This window comes from Triticum dicoccoides, chromosome 6A (assembly GCF_002162155.2).
Source record: "Triticum dicoccoides isolate Atlit2015 ecotype Zavitan chromosome 6A, WEW_v2.0, whole genome shotgun sequence".
NCBI lineage: Eukaryota > Viridiplantae > Streptophyta > Magnoliopsida > Poales > Poaceae > Triticum > Triticum dicoccoides.
Genome location: NC_041390.1, coordinates 530,652,167 through 530,678,344, shown reverse-complemented (window position 1 = coordinate 530,678,344; position 26,178 = coordinate 530,652,167). Strand labels below are relative to the sequence as shown.

The window sequence follows — 26,178 nt, the reverse complement described above, 5'->3', positions numbered from 1 at the left end:
TTTGTGCAATTGGTCTTACACCGTCATGTAAGAACATATCATCTTTCATAAGGTATTCCAAATCATCGGTTGATAACAAGGCATCTCCAATGTCCACGAACTGGGTATTCTTGGGGGCAGACTTGATTGATTCGATGACTGTAATATCCCTAGGGGTACAAACATAGTCTGCCGAATTCATAAATAAATGAGCCAATTTAGCAATCAAACTGCGCAAAAATAGTTGAATACAAGAGGCAATATCACAAAAATAAGATTGATAGTAATATTAAAAAATACCTTGTGAGGTAACATGTAAATTAGCATCCTTTTTTGGTTTGTTATGAGATATAACCTCTTCGACATTTTTATGTTGTGAATTTTTGTCCCCTTGCAGCAACATCGCATATGAACCCTCAATGGATTCTTTCCGTGCATCTCCAAAGTCCATATCCATGTCTCCTATATTCTAAAAAAACAAAAATATAAAAATAGACCTTTCGTGTTTTCATGTATAATATACATACAAAGGAAAGTTAGCTATATGCACCTCTTCTCGTGGTGTTTCAGTGCGGTCTGTCATCGTTACATCAGTGCATATGTCGGAACCCATCACTTTGTATCTACGATGAAATATATATGATGAAATATAAATGATGCTTTCTACTGCATAATATAATCAGATATAATATATGAAAAAATAGTAGTGATAATAACACACTATTTTCTCTATAAAAAACATATTTGACATTATTAGGAAAAAATGTTGATTAAATAATTTAAATAATTGTACTAACACAAAATTAGGGGAAAACAACAAACTGTAATGTTCATATATAATGAGTAGTCATATGAAAATTATTTAAATTATTTATATAGGCCATGGAAATTTGTCAAACAAAAGAAAAAAAACATGCAAACAAACCTTCTTCAACCAAGTAGATTTATTTATACATCAACCAAGTTTTGTTGTGGTACCCTTAGTATATGAAAGATAAATATAAAAAATATTTATTTTTATGAACAATATTTAATGAATACATATAGTTTTATTGTTTCTGTTTAATAAATAAATATAAATTACCTTATCCACATTATATTTTTTCTGAGGGATTACATTATAACTGGACAAATGGGCCGGCACTTACCGGCCAAGAACGCGTGGTGGCCTCCACGGCCCATGCACTATAAAGTTGCCTAACGGGCCGGCTCGACGGCCCACCTGGCACACTGGCGTCTGGGCCCAAACCCTAACACCATTCACTCACCACACTCCCCTCCACTCACTCATTTCCTCTCGCCCTCTCCCCTTCCCCGCCGCGTGCCTCGACGACCCGGCGCCCGCGCGACTCCGCCTGCCGACCGCCAGATCCCATGCCGCGGCAAATCTTGGGGTGGCCTCACCGGCCCTCTCCACCCCCACCAGTAGCTCGGCCCTCTCCCCTCCCCCCGCCGCATGGCCACGCGCCTCGATGAGCCGGTGCCCGCGCGACTCCACCCGCCGGATCCATCCCATGTCGCAGCAGATATTGGAGCGCGTGTTTTTACCCCTCGCTACTACTAAGTTAATAGTAACCCGCGCTACTACTAAGCAGTCTCTATCGTGCCCCCCCTAGGACATGCCATAGTAGTAGTGAGGGGTATGAACCCGCGCTACTACTAAGTTGATAGTGGTAGAGCGGGTTTATACCCCTCGCTACTATTAAGTAAAAGGTAGGTGAAGTCCCCATATCCTCGGTTGAATCCCTCCTCTCTCCCACACTCTCCCATTCCCCTTCTCCTCTCACCCGTGATTCCCATCCTCGCCCACCGCCGCCGCCGATCTCACACCTCGGCGCCTTCCCCAAATTCGGTGACCTCTCCTATCGCAGCCCCCTCCCCGGCCCCTCCTTCCTCCTCCGTTGCTGGAAGGAGAGGGAAACCAGCAGAACATCGTCCATGGCGGCGACCAGATCCACCATGGATGCAACCACTTGCACCTCCTCACTGGGACAAGGCCTCCTGAGGACATGCGAGCACCATGGTCAAGGGTCCTACGACAAGCAGTAGCAGGTCACCGGGCTTCATCTAGGTTTCGAGCGTCGGCTCCAACTTCGGCGGCCACCAGTGAGTTCCTCCTCCTACTCCTCTCTATCTCTGTCTCTTCCTCATTCAAATAATTTTCTCTTCTTTTGTAGCAGATGAGAGGTGCGGGAACGAGTTGGGTGGGGAGCCACCATCACCATGGACAACTTCATCCCCTCCAGGACCAGCAACAACCATGGTTGGAGAGGACGATGACGCCCAGCAGCAGCAACCATGGATGAAATTTATTTATTTTAATTCCCAATTAGTTAGTAGTAGCGCGGGGCCCTAACAATCTTCTTAATAATCAAGAAAACATCAAAGCTTTTGCCTTGTGTTTGAATTTATTTACTCATACTCATTTCCTCAACTAAAATTCAGATATATCAAATGTGTTTTTTACCAGTATTTTTTTTTCAACTTTTATAGATATTATTTATACAGGAAACCTTTTAAAGCATCAAATGATTATGACTATAAAAATAATGGATTTTATTAGAACAATGTGAGGTAAATCAGACACGGCCGATAAAAAGAAGACAATCTCTCCCCCATCACTGCCTAGTACAGTAGTCTACGTAGTAGTATTAAGAAAAAACGTTAGATTTCTAAAAAAAAAACCGTCAGTCATCCTCTCCACTGCCGTCTCACATTCTTCTCTGAATAGTTCCCCACCACTGCCTCACAATCTCCTCGGTTCCCCATTCTCTCCACCACAACCAGCGCTCCCTGGTTAGGCCGCCCCCTCCCCTTCGTCACCACCGCCGGCGCTCCCTGGTCAGGCTGCCCTCCCTTTCATCACCAGCGTCGCCGCTCCCTAGCAGGCCGCCCCTCCCCTTCGAATCAGACCGCAAAAGTGGCCGGGGAGATCCTCGAGCTCGGCATGCTCGCGCCAGTGGTAGGCGCCGTTGGATGCGGACGCGGAGGCTCGGGACTTGCACGCCCTACTCTACCCTGTTCCTTCCAATCCGGCCCCGAAGTGCTCGAGGAGGCGCTCGAGGTCGGCATGCTCACCGGCGACGCTGGGTCCCTCCATTCTCCTGGTTCCCTCACCGTCGCCAACATGAGCCTCTCCACCCTCTCCCGCGCGATCGTCCAGGTCTAGGTAATCTCTCTCTCCCTGACCCTGCCGTATGCTCCTCCCCGTCAATTCGGTTAGTCGCCAGGTGCATCGCCTCACTGAGATATCACAATGAATATTCCTTTTCAAGACTGTCCATATTTTGTTCTATTAAAGGGCTTTGTTAAAAAATCTGATTTAACTGAGTATTATTCTGCTCTAAATTGCAGCCCCTTCTGGTTGTGAGTGGATCCAAGAGTTCACATGATGCAGTATCTTTTGAAAGATGATACATTATCTTCATAAAAGAAAGGAAGTTGGAGAAGTTATTACTGAAGAGGAATTCAGTGGTATGTGCTTCTCAAGAGCTAAACTGGAACAAGAAGTGCATGACTCATGCCTACACTAACTAATCAGGTAGCATATGCAAATTTTTAACCATACTACATCCAGATATGACATTTGAATATAAAAACTGGCAATTGTGGAACAAAAATGGGTGTCGCGTTTATTCTTTAGAGAGTGTGTTTTCTATTAGAATGGTTCCTTTCAAGAATGTAATATGAGAAATCATCTGCTTAGTTGGTGGTTGTATTGATGATTCGGCCCTTAATGGTTCAGACTTCCCGAAGGAGAAGAAGGAGGTGCGGAAAGAGGATGGGAGCAACAAATCTGAATCAAAGAGTATGTTTTGTTGTGGATCTTCTATGGAATGTTGTTGCTAGTAACCAAGCATGCTTTCTCTTTAGTTCCTCTATGAAAGTAGCATCAAATTGGGATTTTGTTGATGATTTGCAAAGCTTAATTGAGACATAATTCTCTCAGTTCCCACTTTTGCAAATCGTGATTGTTAGTTGAAGTTAGTTGGTTCTCCCGATCCCGGTTGCTTCTAATGCAGGTCTGTAGTCCTGAGTTTAGTGGGTGATTCTGTACGATCTTGCGATGATTATAACTGCAACACTTGAGGGTTGGTAGTAGCACATGCCCAAGGCTTGATGAACTCGTATGGCTTTTGTTCTCTTTCTTTTGGAGGGGAGAACTCTTCCACTTGCTTCTGCCTTTTCATCAGCTTCCATGCTGCAGTTTGACAATTTTTATTTCAGTGTTATTTTTTGGGTTCCCTTTTCCCATCTTTTATGTTTGTCGATGGGTCATTAAAACAGAAAACGGTGATGTATGAACCATTTTGACCAATGATTTATTCATTGTGTCCACCAGTGATCTTTTGAGATACTGACGCTTGTTTTTTTTGGAATTAGGGGTGAGAATTACTTATCAATGACTCGGGCATCAACTCTTGATTTTCGGCGGAAGACGCAGGGTCAGAACAACTGGTCTGGGCCGTTGCGCCCAGTAAATGCCATCAAAAATAAATTCCCTACCTACAAGAATGGTACGAATGGGATAGTCATCAAATTTGCTGATGAGCCAGAAACACCATGACTTAAGGAGTCTGTTGCCAAAGAGACAACAGATCTGCTTGATCGGCGTCAGCGTCTTTCAGTCCGCGAGCTCGCAATGAAATTTGAGAAGGGCCTCAGTACTGCCACATTATTATCTAATGAGGTATGGGTCTTCCTGATTCCTGAACACTCATTTAGCAATTGGTTCAGTTATTACATACCTTAAGTTATTGCATTGGCTTTAACTCTCAGGTTAAATGTAAACAAGTGGCTTTATTGGAGCGAGACATCCTTCTGAAGAATCTAAAGAGTGTATTGGAGTCACTGAGAGGTCAAGTAGCTGGCAAATATAAGGATGAAATTGAGGAATCGGTATCTATGGTTGGTTTTTCTTCTTTTGAACCATATTTACAGCCACGTGAAGGATTATTGTTCCTCAGTGTGTTTTTAGAGTATCTTTAATGACGCTGCAAGTGTTCTAAACTAACCAATATGGTTTCTTAAAAGAAGTCTCCAGCTAAATATATATGCCTAAATCATCCCTTTGTTTGCGAGCACTTTAATAGTTTGACACTTTCTATAGGTGGATATTTTAGCAGTTCAGCTGTCCAAAACAGAAAATGAGTTGCTTCAGCAGAAAACCGAGGTCACGAGAATAGCGACTTCACTAAAACTGGTGAGTTGATCCTTGTACTTTGGAAGTATCTTTATTCTATGGACCTTTGTAAGCACATTTTAGTACCATGATCCATTCTGTGTTCTCTGTTTACAATGTACTATCAAATGTCATGTGTATTTTCCCTGCTTGCTACTAGCTTTGGAGGAAAACTTAGTTCCGTCGTTTTTAAATGTAAATTATCTGCCATGATTAAGCAAGCCAAGCTGAAGTTTTGCCTTTGTTGGGACTTCTGAAACAGAATATCAAACAATACTACAAATTTGAAATGGTGTTCTTTTCTTGCAAATGCACAACAAATTTTCAGGGGCCTGCCGATGGTTTGTTGAACAGCAAATTTTTAGGAGTTCTTCCTGATTTTCTTACCATGGTTAAGAAAATAACATGCTGGCAATGATTTGTGCGTAAAGCATGTTCCAATTCCTCTTGGATTGGCGCGTCGTTTTAGTATTTTTTATAAACATCATTTATCCATATCAAGTATGCTTAATCTTGGTATATTCCCATTTTTTCATTTTGACAAATCACTCTTTCTATATCGTTCACAGGCTTCTGAAGATGCTAGGAGAATTGTTGACGAAGAACGAACTAATGCATGCATGGAGATTGAAAATGCTAGAGCTGCTGTACAAAGAGTTCAAAAAGTACTTAAAGAGAAAGAGAACAGTTCACAAAGAATTAGAAAGCAGGTAAATTGTATATAATTTTATGAGCAGCATATTATCTTGTTTTCTGTACTTTAGTACCAAGCTTACCTGGAACTTATGCCTGAATCTGTATTCCTTATATATTCTTTTATTTATGTCATATACAATTACTCCCCTTGACTTCTGTACAGTTTTTCTATTCAAAACCAGTGGTAGTTTATTTTAATTTGACTATGCAACCTTCTACGTACTGCATCATACAGCAACAGATCTTCCTGCCCAACTTTGCTTTTATTGCTTGCTTGTCCAGATGCTGTGCTTTGACACTGTCCTCAATTTGTTATACTCATTGTATTACTTGCTCTATCTTGAGAATGTAGATTCATTCGGTTGGGATATAGTTGGTATTAGAGTATTACATATCCATTGTGAATAATTTTAGACTATTTCATCGAAGCATTTTGTCCTCATGCAATTTCTATTACATGTAATGACTTAATATTATGACTCTGATGATATATATCTTCAAGCAGTCCTATTATATTTGTTTGTTTTCTGGCATGTTGAAACACTTAATAAGTTATTTGTTTGTTTTTCTGGCTCAAATATATATATGAGATTTCATTAAAAAGTTAGGCAGTCAACTATGGTCATGACTTAAAAAGTTAGGTGTATGACACACATGCGATGTCCAGAATAGACTGTTAGCCTATAATATCTGAAAGAACTGTTTGTATTCAGCTGCAGCCCACCTAATAGGACTGCTTGATTCCGTCGAGTATGGAAAAAGCGAAAGGTATTTTACGGTCTCTTTTGCGTTCTTCTTCTGTTACTTGCATATTTTCTGTGGTATCATTCAAGTCATCTACTGATGTCTTCCTTGGGTTTCTCTCAAAAGCGAAAGGTAAAAACAACATGATAGCAAACGAGTATGGAAAAAGCACAATCATTTTACCTTCTATATTTTTATCTGCAATTACATCAGACGTGCCCGTAGCTTTAGGAGGATATGTTGATTCATTATGCGAGATTGATGTATCAACCGAGCTAGCTGGGTCATCTAATATAACATGCTTGGTTAGTATTTATTAAAATGGCTGAACCATGAATGCTAGGATGTAACATAAAATAATCTTACTTGAATTACAAAGGGGACGAAGATCAACTTTCCTGTGCTTATCATCTCACGTGGGTTTGATTAGCTGCCCCAACATATGATCTGCCCCAACATTAGTTCCTATTGTAATCCAGCATGGGCGTTCAGAAAGCAAAGAGAAGTTAAACATAATCACAAATAGTATGATTGTCAAATACGCACATATAACTAACGACATTGTAAATCCACCAAATATGTACCAGGGATCACATATGAAGATTGTTGAACATTTGTGATATCACATAGAGTACGGCGGTGAACAATCGGCCCATCGTCTAGATGGTTTATAAAACCATCTGACTTCTTAGTGCGATAAGATGCCCGCCTCCACGCGTTGATAAGATCCCTATGGTCTACCATTTTTACAACAGGTATGAGAGTTAGAGAACAAAAAAAGTATGTACAAATCACTTAGATAGATGTTGATACAACATCTATGAAACCAACACGGGGAACATCTATGAAGTCAGGTTACTATAACGATTAATTTGCATACTATAGGTATTCAGAAAAAACCCAAGAGTAGTCAGCAAAATCACGCTTAAATACTTACCAGTCTTTGAAAGGGATGGCTGATTATCCTCTTGTAACCTGACCATATCCTCCTCTTTTTTCTTCCGATAAGATTCACGCTCTATGCGTTGAACTGCTCCCTTGTTTCGCCAACGTTTTTTTCTTCATTACATACAGCTACTGTTGCATGCTGCTCGGAAGTTTGTCATCTGCATTACGTTAAGCGTAAAAACCACAAAGCCCATTAAGCTCATCTGGGAAAATGGACTAAACCTCTCCGATCCGCTACCGGAGATGTCGATTTGGAAGCTGTATAAGCATGCCTGTGAATACCTTGAGTATCACCTCGTAGCTTAGTCATACCATCCTTATTATTCTCAGAATACGACGGAATCCCGTCGTTTGAAGGTTCCCGCCCTACATCTTAGCAATCAACAAAATATACGGTATGCACGAAACATTAGCAGCAATCTTGACACAGTCTTATACCTGCTCCCGTCGTGTAAATATCGTGAATATTTGCATGTACGGGTATGAAGTTTGCATTGTAGTCTCCAACATTTATCCCGCTCGTAAGGACTACAACACATAAAATGCATTCTGCCACTTTCATAAATGCACGTGAGGCAACATTTATAACCAATCTTCGCACAGTATTATACCTGATTCCGTCGTGTAAACGTTATCAACAATTTCAGCTACGGGTATGATGCTCGCATTGTGTTCTGCATCACTTCTCCCGCTTGTAAGACCTGGAAGACATTACGCATACAGTCTGTCACTGTCAGATATTCAGGTCTCGCAACTAAACAAAAACATGGTAGACTGCATCATACCTGTAGTTACATCATCTTCTGGTTGATGTTCGCGTGCCGTGCTTTTTGAATTCCCCATATGCAACTATTGAATGGCAAAAATCATGAAGACAGAAATGGTAGTTCTTTGATGATCTTCACCAACATGGTAATTTCTTCTACATCTTTGACATTCTGCAAGGGTTATTGTTCTACATATATACTGCAACATGTTGCTAGCATATACTGCAATTGTATTTTATTCTACATATATACTGCAATGGCACTTTCATCTACATCTTCTACATCTCTGTACTTTATTAGAATGCAAGTGTTTTTGTTCTATCTTTAGTTCAGCACAAGTGGAAACATACTCTTAGGTCCTGTATGGTTTATGTTTTCTTTTTTGCCATATTCACTCAAGTGCAGGATGCAGGATACTCCTTGGTACAAAAAAATGCCAATTGCCAACTGTAAACATGTCTACTTTTAACATGAAAAAGATCTAAACTGTGTGCAATAGAAATCAATCTCGCAGGCGGATCCATCCCTGTGAAAGCACTTGCCATGGCTGTATGACATGCGATGGATGTATGGGCTGTGAGATGTATGAGATGCGATTGTATGGCATTTGAGATATATGAGATGCGATTGACGTATGAGATGGTTTGTATACCTATTTTTCGGATCCAGGACGTGTTCTGGCCGGATCTTCGACGTGTCCGCGTATACTCGTCTAGGATCAGCGCCGGATCCTGGATCAAGGGCGAGGAGTTCAGCGCGCGGCGAAGTGATGGAGGGCGGCGACGACCTGATCCAGGACCAGCGCCGGATCGTCGAGGTGTTCAGCGCGGCGGCGAAGTGATGGAGGGCCGCGGCGACCTTGTCCAGGATCGACGCGGATGGAGGACGGCGAGTGAAGCGGGGGCGGCGACCTCGACCACGATGGAGGGCGGCGACGATGGAGGGCAGCGACTGAAGCGCGGCGGCGCAGGGATGTAAGGCGGCCACGAAGGGAGACCTCGCTTGATAACAAGACTCGTCGCTCCTACGTGCGTCCGCACGGTTTTTCTGTCGCTGGTTAACCGTTGTAGGTTTTTTTGTCGCAGGTTAACCTTCGTACGTCTATTGAGGGTCACATGTGGATAGGTGCGGGTTCGGGCCTCAGGAGGAGGTTTTTTTGGTCTGTGGTGGCTTAGTCAGAGGTGGGAGGAGGTACCAAAATAAACCATGGGAGGTGGGACTAAAAAATACCTGGAAGCGAGACTACCAACTGCTCCCTTAGGAGTAAAGATTCAGCGCGACGGCGAAGTGATGGAGGGCCGCGGCGACCTTGTCCAGGATCGACGCGGATGGAGGACGGCGAGTGAAGTGGGGGCGGCGACCTCGACCACGATGGAGGGCGGCGACGATGGAGGGCAGCGACTGAAGCGCGGCGGCGCAGGGATGTAGGGCGGCCACGAAGGGAGACCTCGCTCGATAACAGGACTCGTCGCTCCTACGTGCGTCCGCACGGTTTTTCTGTCGCTGGTTAACCGTCGTAGGTTTTTTTGTCGCAGGTTAACTTTCGTACGGCTATTGAGGGTCACATGTGGATAGGTGCGGGTTCGGGCCTCAGGAGGAGGTTTTTTTGGTTTGTGGTGGCTTAGTCAGAGGTGGGAGGAGGTACCAAAATAAACCATGGGAGGTGGGACTAAAAAAATCTGGAAGCGAGACTGCCAACTGCTCGAGTAGAGACTACTCCGCAAATCCCCTTTCCCCGCAGTCACATCCACCACTCAAACCCTAGGAGAATCCGTCCCGCCGATCCACTCCCATGGCCGCCGCCGACCCGAACTGGATGATGCTCGATCGTTTCGTCTTCCGCAGGGATGACGCCGAGTCCTTCCTGGACGAGGACGCCGCCCCCTTTACGATTGAAGGCGACTTCTCACCGGACGACATGTTCTCCATCGCCTTCCGCATCGCCAAGCCTCCGGTAACCTCCCGCATGTACCTCAAATGGAAGTGCGGCCCTAAGGCAGGCCCCGGGTGCATTCCCGTGGCAGCGCACCGTGGTGTTCTTCTACTCAGGTTCACCCCTGAGCCGGGGAAGCTCGGCTTTGTGGAGCACTTCTTCATCTGCAGAAGTCGGTATGACCCGCTTGACAGCTCGCCCTTTGCACTAGAGCGAATTCCTTTCTGCACCACGATATGGCATGACGAGGACGGGACAGAGATAGCTATGCGACGACTGTTTGGGGATGACACCGTTGGCGTATTGTCCCGTGATGAAGATTTTGCCATAGCGCAGCTCGTCGTACGCAGGCCCTTGGTGAAGGCTGATAAGATGGAATCGGATCTGTGTGTGCTCCGATCCAAGTCAAATACCGATCATACATGGGAGATTGAGGAGGGGCTTCCTATCCTCTACGAAGCGGATGAAATCTGTGACTTGAAAGCTTGGAGTACCCATAGAGTCATCCCCTTCAACGAATACTTATGCTGGGTTAACTATGGTATAGGAGGTGTCTTATTCTGCGAGGTATTTGAAGAAAGGCCCAAGATTTCATACCTGAGGTTGCCCATACATAACCGCCGCCTAAGGCAACGCCGTGTACTTGACAGAAAGTGCAGCGTGTGCTTGACGAAAGGCTACTTTGGCGCCCATGAGCTAGCGTTTGTTGATGTTGATCGCGAGGATGGTTACCTTGTCGGCCCACTGAGCCCTAAAACTGGTTTTACTATTGCTTACCATGTTCTAAGGAAAACAGGCTGTAGTGGCATGAAGTGGGATCTGGTCTTTTTCCTCACATCTGCTGAACTGTGGGATCTCAACAAATCTCTGCCACGCGAAGCTCTGACATTTCCTCATGTAAGTATGGATGAGCCTAATGTGGTACACTTTCTGTTGTCTCAGCCAGTGTCGCATAAGTTTGTGAAGGTTTCAGTGGTTTCCATCGACATGATTAGACGCAAAGTGCTCTCAGTAGTTCCATATATTGAAGAGAACGATATCCATGGAAAAGACTCCCAGATGGTCTTGGGAGCGTCCAGTTATCTCCAGTCCTTTCTTCCCTCCGAACTTCCGAAGTTCATTGATCCCGCCTGGTACTTGACTACTTGCATCTTCCATATTTATCTGTGGGCACACTTTTCATTTTTGCACTTAATTTGTTGCTTTCTCTGTGTTGCCAACATGGCTGAATTTGAATTTTGTTATAAAACTAATGACAACTAGGCTAAGAACGAGAACCAGTTGCTGTTACTTTAGATAGCAACATCTGCAATTTGATATAATAACACAAAAGAAACAACTTATTTTTAGCCGCTGTGAGTTGTTTCCACCCTGTATACAATGTTCTGCATTTATATTTAAAGTAGATTTTTATTGAGTCAATTCACTGATTCACTTGCTATCCTTGTCTTGCTTACGGAGTCAATTGAATCTGAACGAACAAATTCTAAATTACTCAAAAGCTTTGTTGCACAGCACGACTAATAGTTAAACGTGGTCACAATAATGTTTACTTGTATATCTACCATTCCATTATCTAGTAATACTGAAATAGAGTTAGTGGGGCTGTGGAGCAGTAGGATTTTTTGTATTTGTTTTTTTGCACTTTATTTCAGTAAGAACACTTGTTTTCATTAATTCACTAGTTCACTTTATTTAAGTAATAATATATCAGCAGTTCGCCTTTTTTTCCCTGCAGCAAGCATGTCTTGGATTCTCCTACGGCTGCGGCTGCTTCTCGTCCTACTGCTTCATCACAAGTGAACATCAAAACTGAAGAAATAACAGATGATTGTCCTGCATTTAATACTAGGAGTAGGAAAAAAAGAGTTATCTGATGTAATGGTTAATTAGTACTACTGCACTAGTATTATCATGGCTTTAGTGGACATGTCTATGATTGTGATTTGCAGTGGTGTATTTTGGTTGGTAGTAAGTGCCAAGACGTCTTGGTATGTGGTAACTGGCAGGATATATGAGATACTATACCTTAAGCTATGCTATTGAAATGTGTGTTCAATGATCTTGTTACTTGATGTTATGTCCTGAGATGGGGATTGTAATTTGCCTGGTGCTTCCTCTGAGGAAATTTAGTGTTTTATGTTCCAGTTTTGTCGTGTGGTGGACTGAAATGAACTCTAGATGCTAAAATGAACATTCCTGATCCATCCATCCCCTTCAATTAGTACTGAAATGAAATAAGTAACTCAGTTATGAAGCCATTTGTTCCTGAGACTAGGGCTGTGGATGGTCAAGTGGCAAGTCCTCACTGTCTGTTTAAGTCAGGGAGGTTTCCATGAATAATGTAATGGAAATCAGGTGAGAATCAAGATTGCTGTCAAGGTATGCCATTTCTTTTGATATAACTGTGCGTCTACTGTGTATGCTCTATCTGCATTTCGCTAATGTTGATAATGGTTTAATAATTTAATAGACGTGGAACCTTGGAAGGGCTTACACATGTCAAATTGTATATTACAACGTGTCAGCTGTCTTTTAGTTGTACTAGTAAGTTACTCACCTGCTTAACATTATATTTTATATGGAATACATGGTATTGCGGTTTCAGATTTCCCATATCTTCTGCTTGTTAATAACGCCTTTTGTAATTTAGATATCTTAAGTCGATTATACCTTGCATGGAACACAGACACTGACAACAATCTTCATTGTTTTCTGTGTGCCATTCTCTGCTGCCGGTAATATGATTTTTTTACGCTGGTAGTAGGTAATATGCTTCCTAATGACTTGGATCTGATCTTCCCAGGAGTTCGTTTTAGCTGGTATAGCTTCAGAGATTATGTATCTCTCATCTTTTCATCAATAGTGTGTTTGATTTTTATTAGTTGCTGCCTGCCTTGCTACTTTGCTGGTAGTGCTTTTCTTCTTGCTACTTCTGGTAAGAAATGCCAAATTGTTCTTCCTTGCTTTACAAACGATCTATTTCCTGCTTGTCCCGTCTGGAGGTCATCGAGCCATTCCAAGTTATTGATATTATTGTGGTTGAAATGGAGTGCTAAGAGGACTTGGTTTGTTCTTGTAAGTTTTGTCAGTCAATCTTATGGGAAGCAATGATTGTAGCATGCTAAAGCTTCAAAGACATCAGAACAGGTGCTTGATCCCAGTCCTTCATTATCTACACAGCTTGTAGATTGAAAAAAAAGTGTTCCTGCCATAGAACTTGCTATAGAATTGAAAGCTGTTTCTATTCATGTAATAGTGTAATGCGATGTCCTGTGGCAGGCTGGCAGCTACTCTGCATTTCAAGTTGTGTAATGTTTGTTTGAGACAAGCTCGTTCGTTCGATCTTCATTGCTTTTAGGATTATACCAATGACATTAAGAATTTTATCACATTCCTGAGTTATAAATGCACCTAATATGACCTGGTATCTGTGGTAACAAGATTTAATTTTTTTATTCTATATCCAATTCAACTATGTTTAGATGGTATGCTGTTCCAGTTAGTAGTGACGTCAGGTGCTAGCATTCACATATTCTCTTCTTGTTTCATTGTTTATTATATTTAGGTGGGTGGATGTGGATTACAATTGTTTGGTTATATACTGTTACTACCCTTTTATCATATATGGTCTGTACTTTTACTTTCTAAAACACATAAAACCAGACCTTTACAGACACTTTATTTGTGAGGGACATGTATTTATTTGCAATTCCCTCTTGATGATAACAGAAAGCACTTGCTGTTCTATGAAGATAGCATCAACTCAGTACCATCTAAAAGGTAAGAAATGGAGAATATGATCAATGTGAGGATGAAATGGGGGTGCTGGAGCCAATATTGACACGTTGCATGATATTTCTCACTGGTATTTCGACCACAATATATGTTCCACGCCTGCTAGTTTTGTACCTTTGTGTTATATGGAGCTGTCAGCTTAGTAATTTGATGTTGCTTGAGCTGTGAAGATTATATTCAGTCCATGAGTTTGTAGTGCGATACTTATGATGTGGTAAGTTTTTATGCACTCATTATTTCATATTGTTTTTGCTGATGATGGTTGAGTCCAACACATACTAACTAATTCTTGGTCTCTGTTTGACTGCAGTGAAGGGTTTGGTTGAGTAGGGCGTGTAGTTGACATGGTGGGAACCTCTTGGGTGAGAATTAAGAAATCCCGCACGCTGCCTTCACTGCACGATTTTACGCCTCATGATTTTCTGCACACATGTTTTGCAGAACGATTAGCTTCCTCCTAGGTCCATGTCAGAAATGGATCCTGTATTGGCTCACTTACATGTGAATTATGGGATTGGAGGGGGTATACAAATGGCCTTTTTGTGTGCCAAATGCTAGTTGCATGAGGCACAGTTTGATCTGGGAATGAAATGGTCGTCACCATGTGGTTCGATGAGTGGCGTGAGGGTGGATTAAGCTTGCCATTTCTGTTTTCTAGTGCTCTTTGCATATAATTTTAGCTCAACTGCATGACACCAGAGCTCAAAGGCTGTAACTTTGTTATTGGTTTTTAATTTACTTATTCGTTCTATGGAGTACTGGTGGATGTACTATCGTTGGCAGGGAATGTAGATGTGTCTGTCGTCTAATTGGAGACCATGATAAATGAAGAGGCACAAAAGTGTGGAAATTGACTGCTATGCTTGCCTAACATCAGTTACATCTTGGAGAGTCTAGCACCTTGTGGGAGCATTCATGTAATCATGTTTACACATTTTTTTGTCAAAAGGCACAACATTCTTATTTTGGATTTTGATTCGTCACAGGCTGTATATGGTTTATGGTTTATAGGGACACAATGTTGATGGGTTAGTTCAGGGTGATTTTGGAAGTTTTGAATTAGTGGTTGCAATAGTTATTGTGTTATTACTTATTAGGGCAACTCCAACACAAATCAGACTGGATTATAAGTTGATTTATATTTTAAGTAGATTTTTAATTAGTCAATTCACTGATTCACTTGCTACCGTTGTCTTGCTTACGGAGTCAATTGAATCTGAATGAACAAATTCTAAATTACTCAAAAGCTTTGTTGCACAGCACGACTAATAGTTAAACGTGGTCACAATAATATTTACTTGTATATCTGTCATTCCGTTATCTAGTGATACTGAAAAAGTGTTAGTGGGGCTGTGGTGTAGCAGGATTTTTTTTGTATTTGGTTTTTTGCACTTCAGTATTGCAGTAAGAATATTTGTTTTCAGTAGTTAGTTAATTCACTTTATTTCAGTAATAATATATCAGCACTTTGCTTCTTCTTTTTTTCCTGCAGCAAGCATGTCTTGGATTCTCCTGCTGCTCCACCTACTCGTACTGCTGCTTCAACCAAGTGAACATAAACACTGCAGAAACAATATATGACTGTCCTGCATGTAACACTTCATTATCATGGCTTTAGTGGACATGTCTATGATTGTGATTTGCAGTGGTGTATTTTGCTTGGCAAGTGCCAAGATGTCTTTGTGGCAGGATATATGAGATATTGTGCCTTAAGAGGTGGGTGAGGTGTGAGAGTTGTAAACACCTCTGGTGGACTCGGCTTCTTTACCCATTCTTCTTTAATATATGATACGCACATTCGTGCGTATTCTAGCGAAAATTTGTGCCTTAAGCTATGCTATTGAAAGTGTATTATAGCCTGACTTGTGTTCAATGATTGTGTCCCTTGATGCTATGTTCTGAGATGGGGATTATAAGTGGCCTGGTGCCTCTGAGGAAATCTATGTTCGTTTTGTCAAATGAACTGTAGATGCCAAAATGAACATGGCTGGTCCATCCACCCCCTTTAACTAATACTGATGAGAAATTAATAACTCAGTGGTAAAGCCACCTGTTCCTGAGACCAGGGATGTAAATGGTCGAGTGACAAGTTCTCATTGTTTGTTTGGGTCAGGGAGATTTGCATGAATAATGTAATGGAAATCATGTGAGAAAAGGCTGCTGCTAAGGTACGCCATTTCCTTTGATATAACTGTGCCTCCAGCCCTCCACTGTGTATGCTCATCTTACTGCATTGTGTAATTCAAATTGTTTATCACAACCTGTCAGCTCTCTGTTTAGCTGTGCTGGTAGGTTACTCACCTTCTTGGAACCCAAATTTGAACTAAAACCACGTCACTTATTCCGAGCGGATGAAGTATTTTATATGGAATGCATGGTATCACAGTTTCAAATTTCCTATATCGTCTGCTTGTTGATAATGTGTTTTGTAGTTTAGATTTCTGAAGTTAATTATATCTTGCATGGAACACAGATAGTAATAACAATCTTCATTGCTTTGTGTGTGCCGTTCTCTGCTGCTGATAATATGATTTTTTTTTACGCTGGTAGTAGGTAATGTGCTTAATTTGCTTCCTAATGACTTGGATCTGATCTTTTTGGGAGTTCGTTTTAGTTTTTAGAGCTTCAGAGATTATGTATATCTCGTCTTTTCAACAGTGGTGTGTTTGATTTTTATTAGTTGCGGCCTGCCAGAAAATTCGAATCTGCCTTGCTAATTTGTTGGTAGTGCCTTTCTTCTTGCTACTTCTGGTATGGAAGGCCAAATTGTTCTTCGAGCTCATCTGCACCTGCGCTCACGAAAAAAATCAAAATAAATACTAGAAAAATTCAAAAAAAATTAATTTTTTTTGGGTGGTAGACAATTTGATGCGTGAGGTACGCTCCAATTTTCAAAACATTTGGACTTCTGTGCAGCTCTCAGCAAAAAAGACAAATCGGAGGTCTGTAAAAATGTGCACTGTTCATATACTGTTCTGGTCTGATTTGTCTTTTTTGCTGAGAGCTGCACAGAAGTCTAAATGTTTTGAAAATTGGAGCGTACCTCACGCATCAAATTGTCTACCATCCAAATATTTTTTGGAATTTTTTGAATTTTTCTAAATTTTTTACGAATTTTTTTTTGACCGTTCTGCACCTGGGCACCGAAACGCCGCTCTCCTGCCGGAAAATTCGAATCTGCCTTGCTAATTTGTTGGTAGTGCCTTTCTTCTTGCTACTTCTGGTATGGAAGGCCAAATTGTTCTTCCTTGCTTTACAAAGCAAACGATCTATTTCCTGCTTGTCCCGGCGGAGGTTGTTGAGGTGTTCAAGTTATTGATATTGTTGCAGTTGCAATGGAGTGATAATAGGAGTTAGCTTGTTCCTGTTAGCCTCGTCAGTCAATCTGATGGGAACCAATGATCCTATCACTCTTAGTGGTTGTTTGGATATCAATAATTATACAAGAGACTTTAGAAAGCCAGTTCGTTAAGGATTTTTCGGAAAACCAGAAGGTCAAGGAAGCCAAAATGTCACAACATGAAATTTAGCACCCCCACTGCCTTACCCCATACAGTTTCACGGGAAGCTTAAAGGAAATCAGATAGTCACTGTTAAAATTACCGGTAACATCACAATCATCAGGAAAAAAGATTTACCATGATAAACCACATAACAGAAGTCTTCACATTTCGCACCCACAGTAAGTTTTGGCAGTTATTAACCAAGATACAACATCACATGCTACTACAAGTTCATTGGAGATATCATACTATTAATAAACTAGTGCATCAGATAGCTAGTGTTTTTTTTTCATGATCGTAATATTACGATGCAGGATGTCTAGACATTGACGATAATTGGCTGCCTGATTTAATCCTGGCGTCTTGTTTGCACCTTCCGCTTGAAGCTATTAAAACAAGAAAGGAATAGCTGAAATATAATTGCTGAAATAAAGCGAATTACTGAAATATAATTATCATTTAAAGCAAACAACTGATACAAAGCCCAAGTCTAAAATTCAGAGAGGAAAAGTGAAGCCATAAATTTGGTCACTTTCCATTCCTGTTGGGTTATGTGTTTTTCCGAAGATGCGGAAGGCCTGTAGTATCAAAATGACATATAACTAATTTGTTGCAGCAAAAGAATACAAATACAAAATAATTGCAATTTCCCCAAAGCCATCCTAACAATCCATAATTCAGCATTCTATATAAATGAACGGAAGATACTGATGCAAGTGAATATAGTTGTGACCTCGTTTGGCTAAGAATTATGCTGTGCTCCAGAGCTTTTGAGTTGTTTCATCTGAGACTTGGTTTCTTCAAATTCAGTTGACTCCATTAGCAAGACAAGGTTAGCAAGTGATTCGATGAATCCTAAGCTATAGTCTGCCACTAAACTTAAGCTATATTTAATACTCCCTCCGTTCCTAAATATAAGTCTTTCTAGAGATTCCAAAAGGGACTACATACGGAGCAAAATGAGTGAATCTACACTTAAAAATATATCTATATACATCCTTATGTAGTCTCTATTAGAATCTCTAGAAGGACTTATATTTAGGAACGGATGGAGTATAATATGTTTTGGATATTTCAATATGGACTACATTCGGACCAAAATGAATGAACAAACACACTAAAACGTGTCCATATACATCTGATTCAGAAAAAAGTTAGAAGATCTTATATTTGTGAATGGAGGGAGTAGGATCCAATTCTACATATTAATGTCATACATTGATAATTTTACATTCATTTTTTTAAAGTAATGTTTGAGGTTAGCATAAACTTGATGTTGCACCATCATGTGTTTACTTCTAAAATGCCTGGCATGAATGCATCCTAAACTTCCAGATTAATATGACAGTTGATTTTGCTACTAAACACCAAAGCAAACATGTACTCAGTGGATTCGGTTATCCAAGAGTTCCGTGATCACTTTCTCCCTACCATCAGAACAGCGATTCTAGTTCAATCTATCCAAATGCGGAACATGGTATGCAAGGTGGAAGCAACTGTAAAAGCAACAGCCAAGAAATGTATATTGTCAACCTAGTGTTGTTAGCCGCTAAGTGCTATAGCAAATTTCACTTCAACTTAAAAGGTCAAGTTATGCCACGCCAGGTTAACATCAGGAACCACCACAGGGGTCAAGTTAAGCTAGGTTAACATGAGGAACCACCACAGGGCTACACACTGTACACCACATAAGTCATTAAATTGCGAGAACAACATACCTGGAGCGATTGAAGAATTTTGGAAGCCTGGAGGAAATAAATGGCTGGAGAAGATGGGACTTTCGTCTGACCATATCCACGTCTTTGCCCAGGAGGTCTTCATTACCCTTAATGTAAGGATGACTCGACACCATTTCCTTGGCTTTCATATCAACAGTAACCACAGAAACGTTGTCGATTCCATCCGCCATTTTCTTAGATAGCAGAAAGTGCACCATGTTTGGATTGTCCATACTCACAAGAGGGAACGTCAGAGCTTGAGATGGAGAGGTTTCGAGAGAGTCCAATTCAGAAGATTTGACGACGAATTTTTTCCAAGTCAAGGTGCCACAGCTGCTTGTCATCAAAGCATAGCAGTTGATAGTGAAACCAGTATCAGGGCTCATTGGGCCAACATGCTTACCATCCTCACGGACGACATCAATGAAGTTGAGCTCCTGGCCGCCTTTGGTGATGCACACAGAACGGTGCATATCATGAAATGGGCGTACTTCATAACCAGGATTTCGGTTACAAATAGGCAATTGAAGGTAAGAGATGGCAGGCCTTTCCTGGAAGACATCACAGAATAGCATACCTCCGCTGCAGAAGTCGACCCAGTACAGAGCAGTCTTGAAAGGGATGACTGTGTCAGTTTTCCAATAGATCAAGTCAGATGATTCGGAGAACTTGCACTGGATCGGTAGCTGCTGCTCAACCTCCCACTTGTGATCACAGTTGTGTACACTGGAGCGAAGCACGCACAGGTCAGCTTGCATACCGGCTACTAGATTGGGTCTACTTAAGCTCAGCTGTGCCACGGCGAACTCTTCATCACCACGGCACAAGATACCGACAGTGTGAGGATGAAATGAGCGCTGTGTAGTTATCACCTTGTCCTTGTTCCCACGCACGACCAACGGTTCCGTACACATCGGGATCTTGTGGAGCATCAGTGACGGCTGAGACGGCGAGGTGGAGGCTCTGCAGATGAAGTGTTCCTGCGGATAAACTGGGGACTTGTACGTGTTCACAGTCCCGGGGCTGGAGGTGAGGCTGATCAGGAGGAGGTTGTCGTGCGCCGCCACGAGATCGCACGAAGAGCCATTCATTGGATCTAGCAGAGGCGGCCACTTCAGGTAGAGGCGGGAGATCTCCGGGGGGCTGAGGACGCGGAAAGCAACGGTGAAGGGGGCGGACCCGGCGATGTGGCTGGCCGAGAAGGAATAGCTGCGGTCTTCGATGGAGGACTCGGCGGGATCCCTGCGGAAGACGAAGCGGTCGAGCATCATCCAGATGGGGTCGGCGGCGGCCATGGCTTTTGCAGTGTTACTCTAGGGTTTGGGTGGTGGCTGCCTGAGGGAAGTGGGATCGAGCAAAGGGGATCGCGATGTTGCAAAGGGCGCCGCCCCTATGTCTCCCTTCACGCGAGACAGGTTTTTATTTTTATTTTTGAGGCTTCACGCGAGACAGCTCGAGATGGGCCAGCCCAGGTGAGCCGGAGGCCACAACCTTTTTTTTATGTTCTTTTTCTTCTTCACATTTTTGTTTTCATTTTTTATTTCTTTTTTTACACTTTCAAACATTCTAAACATATATATTACGAAAAATGCTTTTTAAAATTTTAATCACACATTTGAATCTTTTTAAATGTGTATAGAGAAAATGTTGGCCATGTATATGAAAAATATACAATGTGTTTGAAAAAAGTTGACATGTATTTAAGAAGATGTCAATAAAGCTTTTGAAAAAACTGACCATGTGTTCAACAAAATGTTAAACTTGTGTTTGAAAAATGATACATGTGTATAGAAAAAATGTTGACCATATAAAAAATGTTGAACTTCTATTTGAATTTTTTTAAATGTGTATAGAAAAAATGTTGAGCATGTATTAAAAAATGTTAAATTTGTACCAAAAAAATTCAAATGTGTATAGAAAAATGTTGATCATGTATTTTAAAAAATACTAAACTTGTATGTGAAGAAATGTTAAAATTTTATTTGAAAAATATTAAATATGTACAGAAAAACTTTGATCAATTTTTTTAGGAAAAGTTGCTGCCTTTTATTAAGTAGTTCACGACTAATTCAGCCACGAGGAAATAGAAAACCAAGTCTTACACATTTTATTCACGCAGCCAACTCTAGCTAGATTGTGCATCGCAATATTAGCGGAGCGTTTAGCCCAACACCACCTTAAACTCATCCAGCGCGGTGAGTAGCTCTTTGATCTGATGACCCTGCGTTCTCCAATATCTAAAGCTAGCTGGACGCCTTTCCGACAAGCCAATAGCTCTGCGTGCTCCGGAGAGAGGCGGGCAATATATTTCAACACCCCCCCTCACGTCTAGGTTATTTTAGTCCTTAGACGTGAGATCGGTGCAGGCCTCAGAATCATTTTATTTAATACTGTGTTGACAGGGTCTTGAACTCAAGACATTTTGGCTCAGATATCATATTGAATTCATGCTCCAGCCAGTTGCTCCAAAAGTCCGAACTGATGAAGAGAGACGGGCAATATATTTCAACAAGACCCATCGCCATTCGCCGTCGCCCCATCGATGTTCAACTTGAGCCATCCTTGGACAGGAGGTCGCCAAGACTCCATTTGCTTCACTCCTGTGTGTTGACTGGTGGTGCACGTGCGTTAGCCCACTCCTCTAGCAGTCTCCAGACACACTCGACCAAAGAACGAGCATCCTCAGCAGCCTTCCCATCTCTTGTAGCATTCGGTGCAAGCCACATGTGATATAACATCATAATCATCACACTCTTGTCAGCCTCGCAAGCCAAACCAAACCAGTCCAGTAACCACCTCTTGAGCGATTCTTGTGACGAGATGAAATGGCAACAGTACCGAGGCGTGGGGCGGACAAGCTACAGTACCGAGCGGCCGACCAGACTCGTGCCCGGCGACCCCGGCGCAGCCCGCGTCCAGCGCACTCGGTAGGACCCGCACCCGGCGGCCCGACAACCCCACTGCTGGCTCCTAAACATGACACCAGGACCCCGCGCCCATGTAACTTTACCAATGTAACCCTGGGGGCCGTCCTATAAGACCCCCCAGGAGCCCTCCATGTAGAGGGTCAGATGATAATTAGAACACACACCAACTCACACACACTCATAGGAGAGGCAAGAACTGAGGCCTGGCCCTTTCTTCCTCATTCGCCCAAACAGCTCCAGGAGCACCACTGTAACCATAGTACATATCATACCATTTCGGCAGGAATAGGGGTGTTACCTCCCTCGAGGGGCCCCGAACCTGGGTACGCCTCGTGTCCCGCACTTGCGTGTGCCAACCACACTTCTGGAACCCACCAGCGTCCTTAGTAGCTCCCCACTTTTAGCCATCTTATGGCATCTGTCGTGATATCACCATGACATTCTTGGAAGCAAGATGTCGTCTTCATTGACTTTCAGTTGCTAGCTTAGCTCCTTCAATGGGAATAACGTGAGAATAAATGGATGGATCTATCCCCTTCACATCTTTCATTGAGTAGACCAAAGCCCTTCGGTGCTTGCTTAACACCGTCAATAGCTTCTCTTTTTCTTTTCCTGAAAGGTTAGCATTAACAATAATAGGAAACCACTCGACGCCATCCATAAACTCATACCTTAGCCCTTTAGGTAATGGTTTAAGAATAGGAGAAGGTAGTTCTTCATCTCCTTTTCTTTCTAGCACCTCGTACACTTTATTTAAACATGGGCAAACTATGGGAGTAGAATCCATTATCATTTAAATCTCCTCCTTTTCTTCTTCTTCAATTGAAGACTCGGGTCTTACCAGGACCCTTTCAACTTCATCTTCTGGAGTTTGGAGATGAATCTTAGTTAGTTGGTTTAATTTTTGCCCTTCCTTATCTTGAGGTTCTTCTTGATATGGTTTGCCAAAGACGAAAGAAAATGGAACTTTAATCATCTCAACCCTCCCCCCTATTTCATAGAAATGGTTTTCTTTTTTATATAAGCTCCTGCAACATTCAGAAAAGAAGTTCCAAAAACAATAGGACAATCACTGGTACAACGAGGTGCTATACATACGGTTTTTAACCCCTTTCCGCGACGACATTTGAAACCGTCGCCTAGTGAGTGTGGGCTGTAAGTGCATCTAGTGCCCCTTAGATATTTTGGTGTATTGAAGACTTATAGGTTAATGGATTGATGCGTTTGTGAGTGTACACAGGTCTATAAGTCTATGAGGAGTTTGATATTTACAGAGAAAGTCGACCCCTAAAAATGAAGTTCTTCAACTGAAGACTTTGGATTTCTGAAGACTTTCTGAAGACTTTGAAAGTGAAGAAATTGGTGTGACCATGAAGACTTGGTATTCATTCGAGGAACATGAAGCGTGAAGACTTTTGTTTTTGTAGTTTCATTTTCTCTTTCTTGAGTCATAGGAAACACCGTACTGCTAAAGGGGATCGAGGAAATACTAAGGAAAAGTTTCCAAGTGATGCTCAACTAAAAATCCTACACCTACCAATCCTTTCGAGTGAAGCCATTGGAAATCTCATGCAGTTCAGTCAATTTCTTCAGTGACAGAGACGAAGTTCTTCTGGTCTCTGAGGAATTTGTTCTGACTGAGGAGTTAGGAATTCGCCAGTGCGGATTACCTACAAGTGAGGAACATGATAGCCCTGAGGAATTTGATAGTCAAATTTCTGACCGTTGATGTGCTACGCACCAGCTGTCCCAAAATATCCTTCCACCTAACGGTCATATCATTGAAGGGCATTTATGTCTTATCATGTCGGGCTGCTTCCTAGGCTATAAATAGCCGCCCCCTACAACCACTAGCTGGTTGGCTGCTCCGAGAGAAACTGACACTTGTCATTTGAGAGCATCCCATCCTCTGAGGACTTTGAGCAAAAATCATCAAGTGAGAAAAACCCAAACCCAAACACCTACAAACCCAAAGTGATTGAGCATCACTGAAGAGATTGATCATGCGTGGATCCGACGCTTGTTACCTTTGAAGACTGTGCATCTTCCAGACGGTTACACGTCATGGTCTAGAGCATCCAAGAGGAAATTGTGGATCACCGAGTGACCAAGTCTGTGAAGGTTTGGAAGTCACCTGAAGACTTACCACGAGTAATTGGGCGAGGTCTGTGTGACCTTAGCTCAAGGGGAATACGGTGAGGATTGAGTGTCCTGGATGTGTTTAGGACTGGGTGTCCGGGACTATGTGTCCTCAGGTTTGAATACCTAGCTGCCCAAACCAGACGTACAACTGTCACAGCAGTTGGAACTGGTCTACCAAATCATTGTCTTCACCGAGCTAACTGGTTCCATTTCCTCAACCCTTCCATTTCCTCATTTCTGTGTTGTGTGCTTGTTCATATCTGTTTGAAGACCTTGACTGAAGACTTTCTCAATTTCCTCAGTTCAATTTCTTCAGTCTGTTTGTCTTCATCCTGTTTATCCTGTGTTTACACTTTATGTACTCTGTGCTTGTTTTCATTTCATCATGATGACCATGCTTATGTTCTGTTATGTTTGCATCTGAGTACTTATTCCGCTGCAAGTAGTTCTTCGCTCAGGAATTTCCTCACCCTAAAATTCCTCAGTGAAGAATTCATAAAAATCACCTATTCACCCCCCTCTAGTCGACTTAACGCACTTTCAAGTATCAGAGCAAGGTACTCCCTTGTTCTGTGTGATTTTGGTTAATCGCCTGGAGTTTTAGTTATGTCGACCACATGTATGATCAAGGTTTCTGCTGGGTGTCCTACCTTCGATGGGACAGACTACCCCTACTGGAAAAATAAGATGCGCATGCATCTTGAGGCAATTGACAACGATCTCTGGTACGTTGTGGAAAATGTCGTCCCCTCTATCACTCCTACCATCAACGCTGCTGATGTGAAGAGATTCAAGCAACTCGACTCTCAAGCGAAGAACATCTTATGTGGCCATCTGAGCAAAGGGCAGTATGGCATAGTGAGTGCTTTGGAGACATCAAAGCTTATCTGGGACAGGCTGTCCAAGGTCAATGAAGGAGTCTCAACATAACGTGACTCTCGAGTTGACATTCTTCACAATCTCTTCAACCGCTTCAAAAGACTTGACAATGAAAATGTTCAGCAAACCTTTGATCGCCTCACTGACATCTCAAATGAGCTTTAAGCACCTGGTGCCACTGACATCATCGACCATGAGGTGGTGAAGAAATTGCTGAGATCGCTTGATTCCTCATTTGATACTTTGGCATTGATGATACAAGAACGTGGAGACTATAAGTCACTTGATCCCGCTGATATCCTCGAAAGGCTAAACACTCATGAGTTCCATCTTGCTGAGAAGAGAGATCTCTATGGACCAAGCTATGGCAGATCACGAGCTCTGAAGGCCAAGGCAGTGTCTGAATCTGAAGGTGAAGATTCTAGTAGCAGCCTTGGTGACCCTGAAGAACTGAGCCAGGAGCTAGCAATGCTCATGAGGAAATTCCAGAAGTTCTCAAGACGTGGTTGTTTTGGAAAATCCTCAAGAAGTGGTGACTTAAGATCAGATTCCTCATCCCATGATTACAAGAAGAGACTCTATCACAAATGCAAGAAACCCGGTCACTACATCCAAGATTGTCCTCAGTGGGAAAAGGAATCAAAGAATAAGAAGTACAAGGACTACAGTTCTGATGATTCAAATAAGAAGAAGAAATCTTCAAAGTCCTCTTCATCAAAACCTTCAAGGTCTTCATCTCACAAGAAGAGCAGCTCCAAGAAGGCTCGGGCATTCATTGGCAAGGAAATGGACTCTGAGGCTGAATCTGAGGAAAGTGAGGAAGAGGAGGAATCTGAGGAGTCAGACTCTGGTGTGGCGAGCCTAGGCCTCGCTACCGCGTACGTCAGCAAGTCCATCTTCAACTCTGAGGAAAATGACCTCTCCAACACCACTGACGACGGCGATGATGACTACGCTCCCAC

General features: G+C 42.3%; 3 protein-coding genes and 1 long non-coding RNA gene across 5 annotated transcripts; 2 read left to right on the top strand and 2 right to left on the bottom strand.

Annotated features, from left to right (window-relative positions):
• Window positions 1-362: 362 nt before the first annotated feature.
• LOC119317701 lies at window positions 363-6,970 on the bottom strand. The gene is made up of 3 exons (XR_005153712.1): window positions 6,785-6,970; window positions 530-602; window positions 363-441 (listed from the first exon to the last, which is right to left on the bottom strand). It is a non-coding gene; the product is annotated as an uncharacterized LOC119317701 (long non-coding RNA).
• On the top strand, window positions 2,779-6,270 carry LOC119317700 (stomatal closure-related actin-binding protein 1-like). 2 transcript variants are annotated; one of them, XM_037592189.1, is made up of 7 exons: window positions 2,779-3,148; window positions 3,334-3,453; window positions 3,725-3,787; window positions 4,363-4,669; window positions 4,759-4,887; window positions 5,090-5,182; window positions 5,731-6,270. In XM_037592189.1, the coding sequence occupies exons 4-7, from the start codon at window positions 4,622-4,624 to the stop codon at window positions 5,884-5,886; spliced, it is 426 nt and encodes a 141-aa protein (XP_037448086.1). In that variant the 5' UTR covers window positions 2,779-3,148; window positions 3,334-3,453; window positions 3,725-3,787; window positions 4,363-4,621; the 3' UTR covers window positions 5,887-6,270. The 2 variants fall into 2 exon arrangements, with proteins under 2 accessions (XP_037448086.1, XP_037448085.1); XM_037592188.1 differs by having other exon boundaries at window positions 3,334-3,520.
• Window positions 6,971-9,089: 2,119 nt separating the features above from the next.
• Window positions 9,090-12,314, top strand: LOC119317699. Its single transcript, XM_037592186.1, has 3 exons — window positions 9,090-9,135; window positions 9,586-11,382; window positions 11,988-12,314. Exons 2-3 carry the CDS (start codon window positions 10,109-10,111, stop codon window positions 12,124-12,126), a joined length of 1,413 nt encoding a protein of 470 aa, XP_037448083.1. The 5' UTR covers window positions 9,090-9,135; window positions 9,586-10,108; the 3' UTR covers window positions 12,127-12,314.
• Window positions 12,315-17,667: 5,353 nt separating this feature from the next.
• Window positions 17,668-20,647, bottom strand: LOC119317698. Its single transcript, XM_037592185.1, has 2 exons — window positions 19,269-20,647; window positions 17,668-17,936 (listed from the first exon to the last, which is right to left on the bottom strand). The coding sequence occupies exons 1-2, from the start codon at window positions 20,561-20,563 to the stop codon at window positions 17,900-17,902; spliced, it is 1,332 nt and encodes a 443-aa protein (XP_037448082.1). The 5' UTR covers window positions 20,564-20,647; the 3' UTR covers window positions 17,668-17,899.
• Between the last annotated feature and the right edge of the window lie 5,531 nt (window positions 20,648-26,178).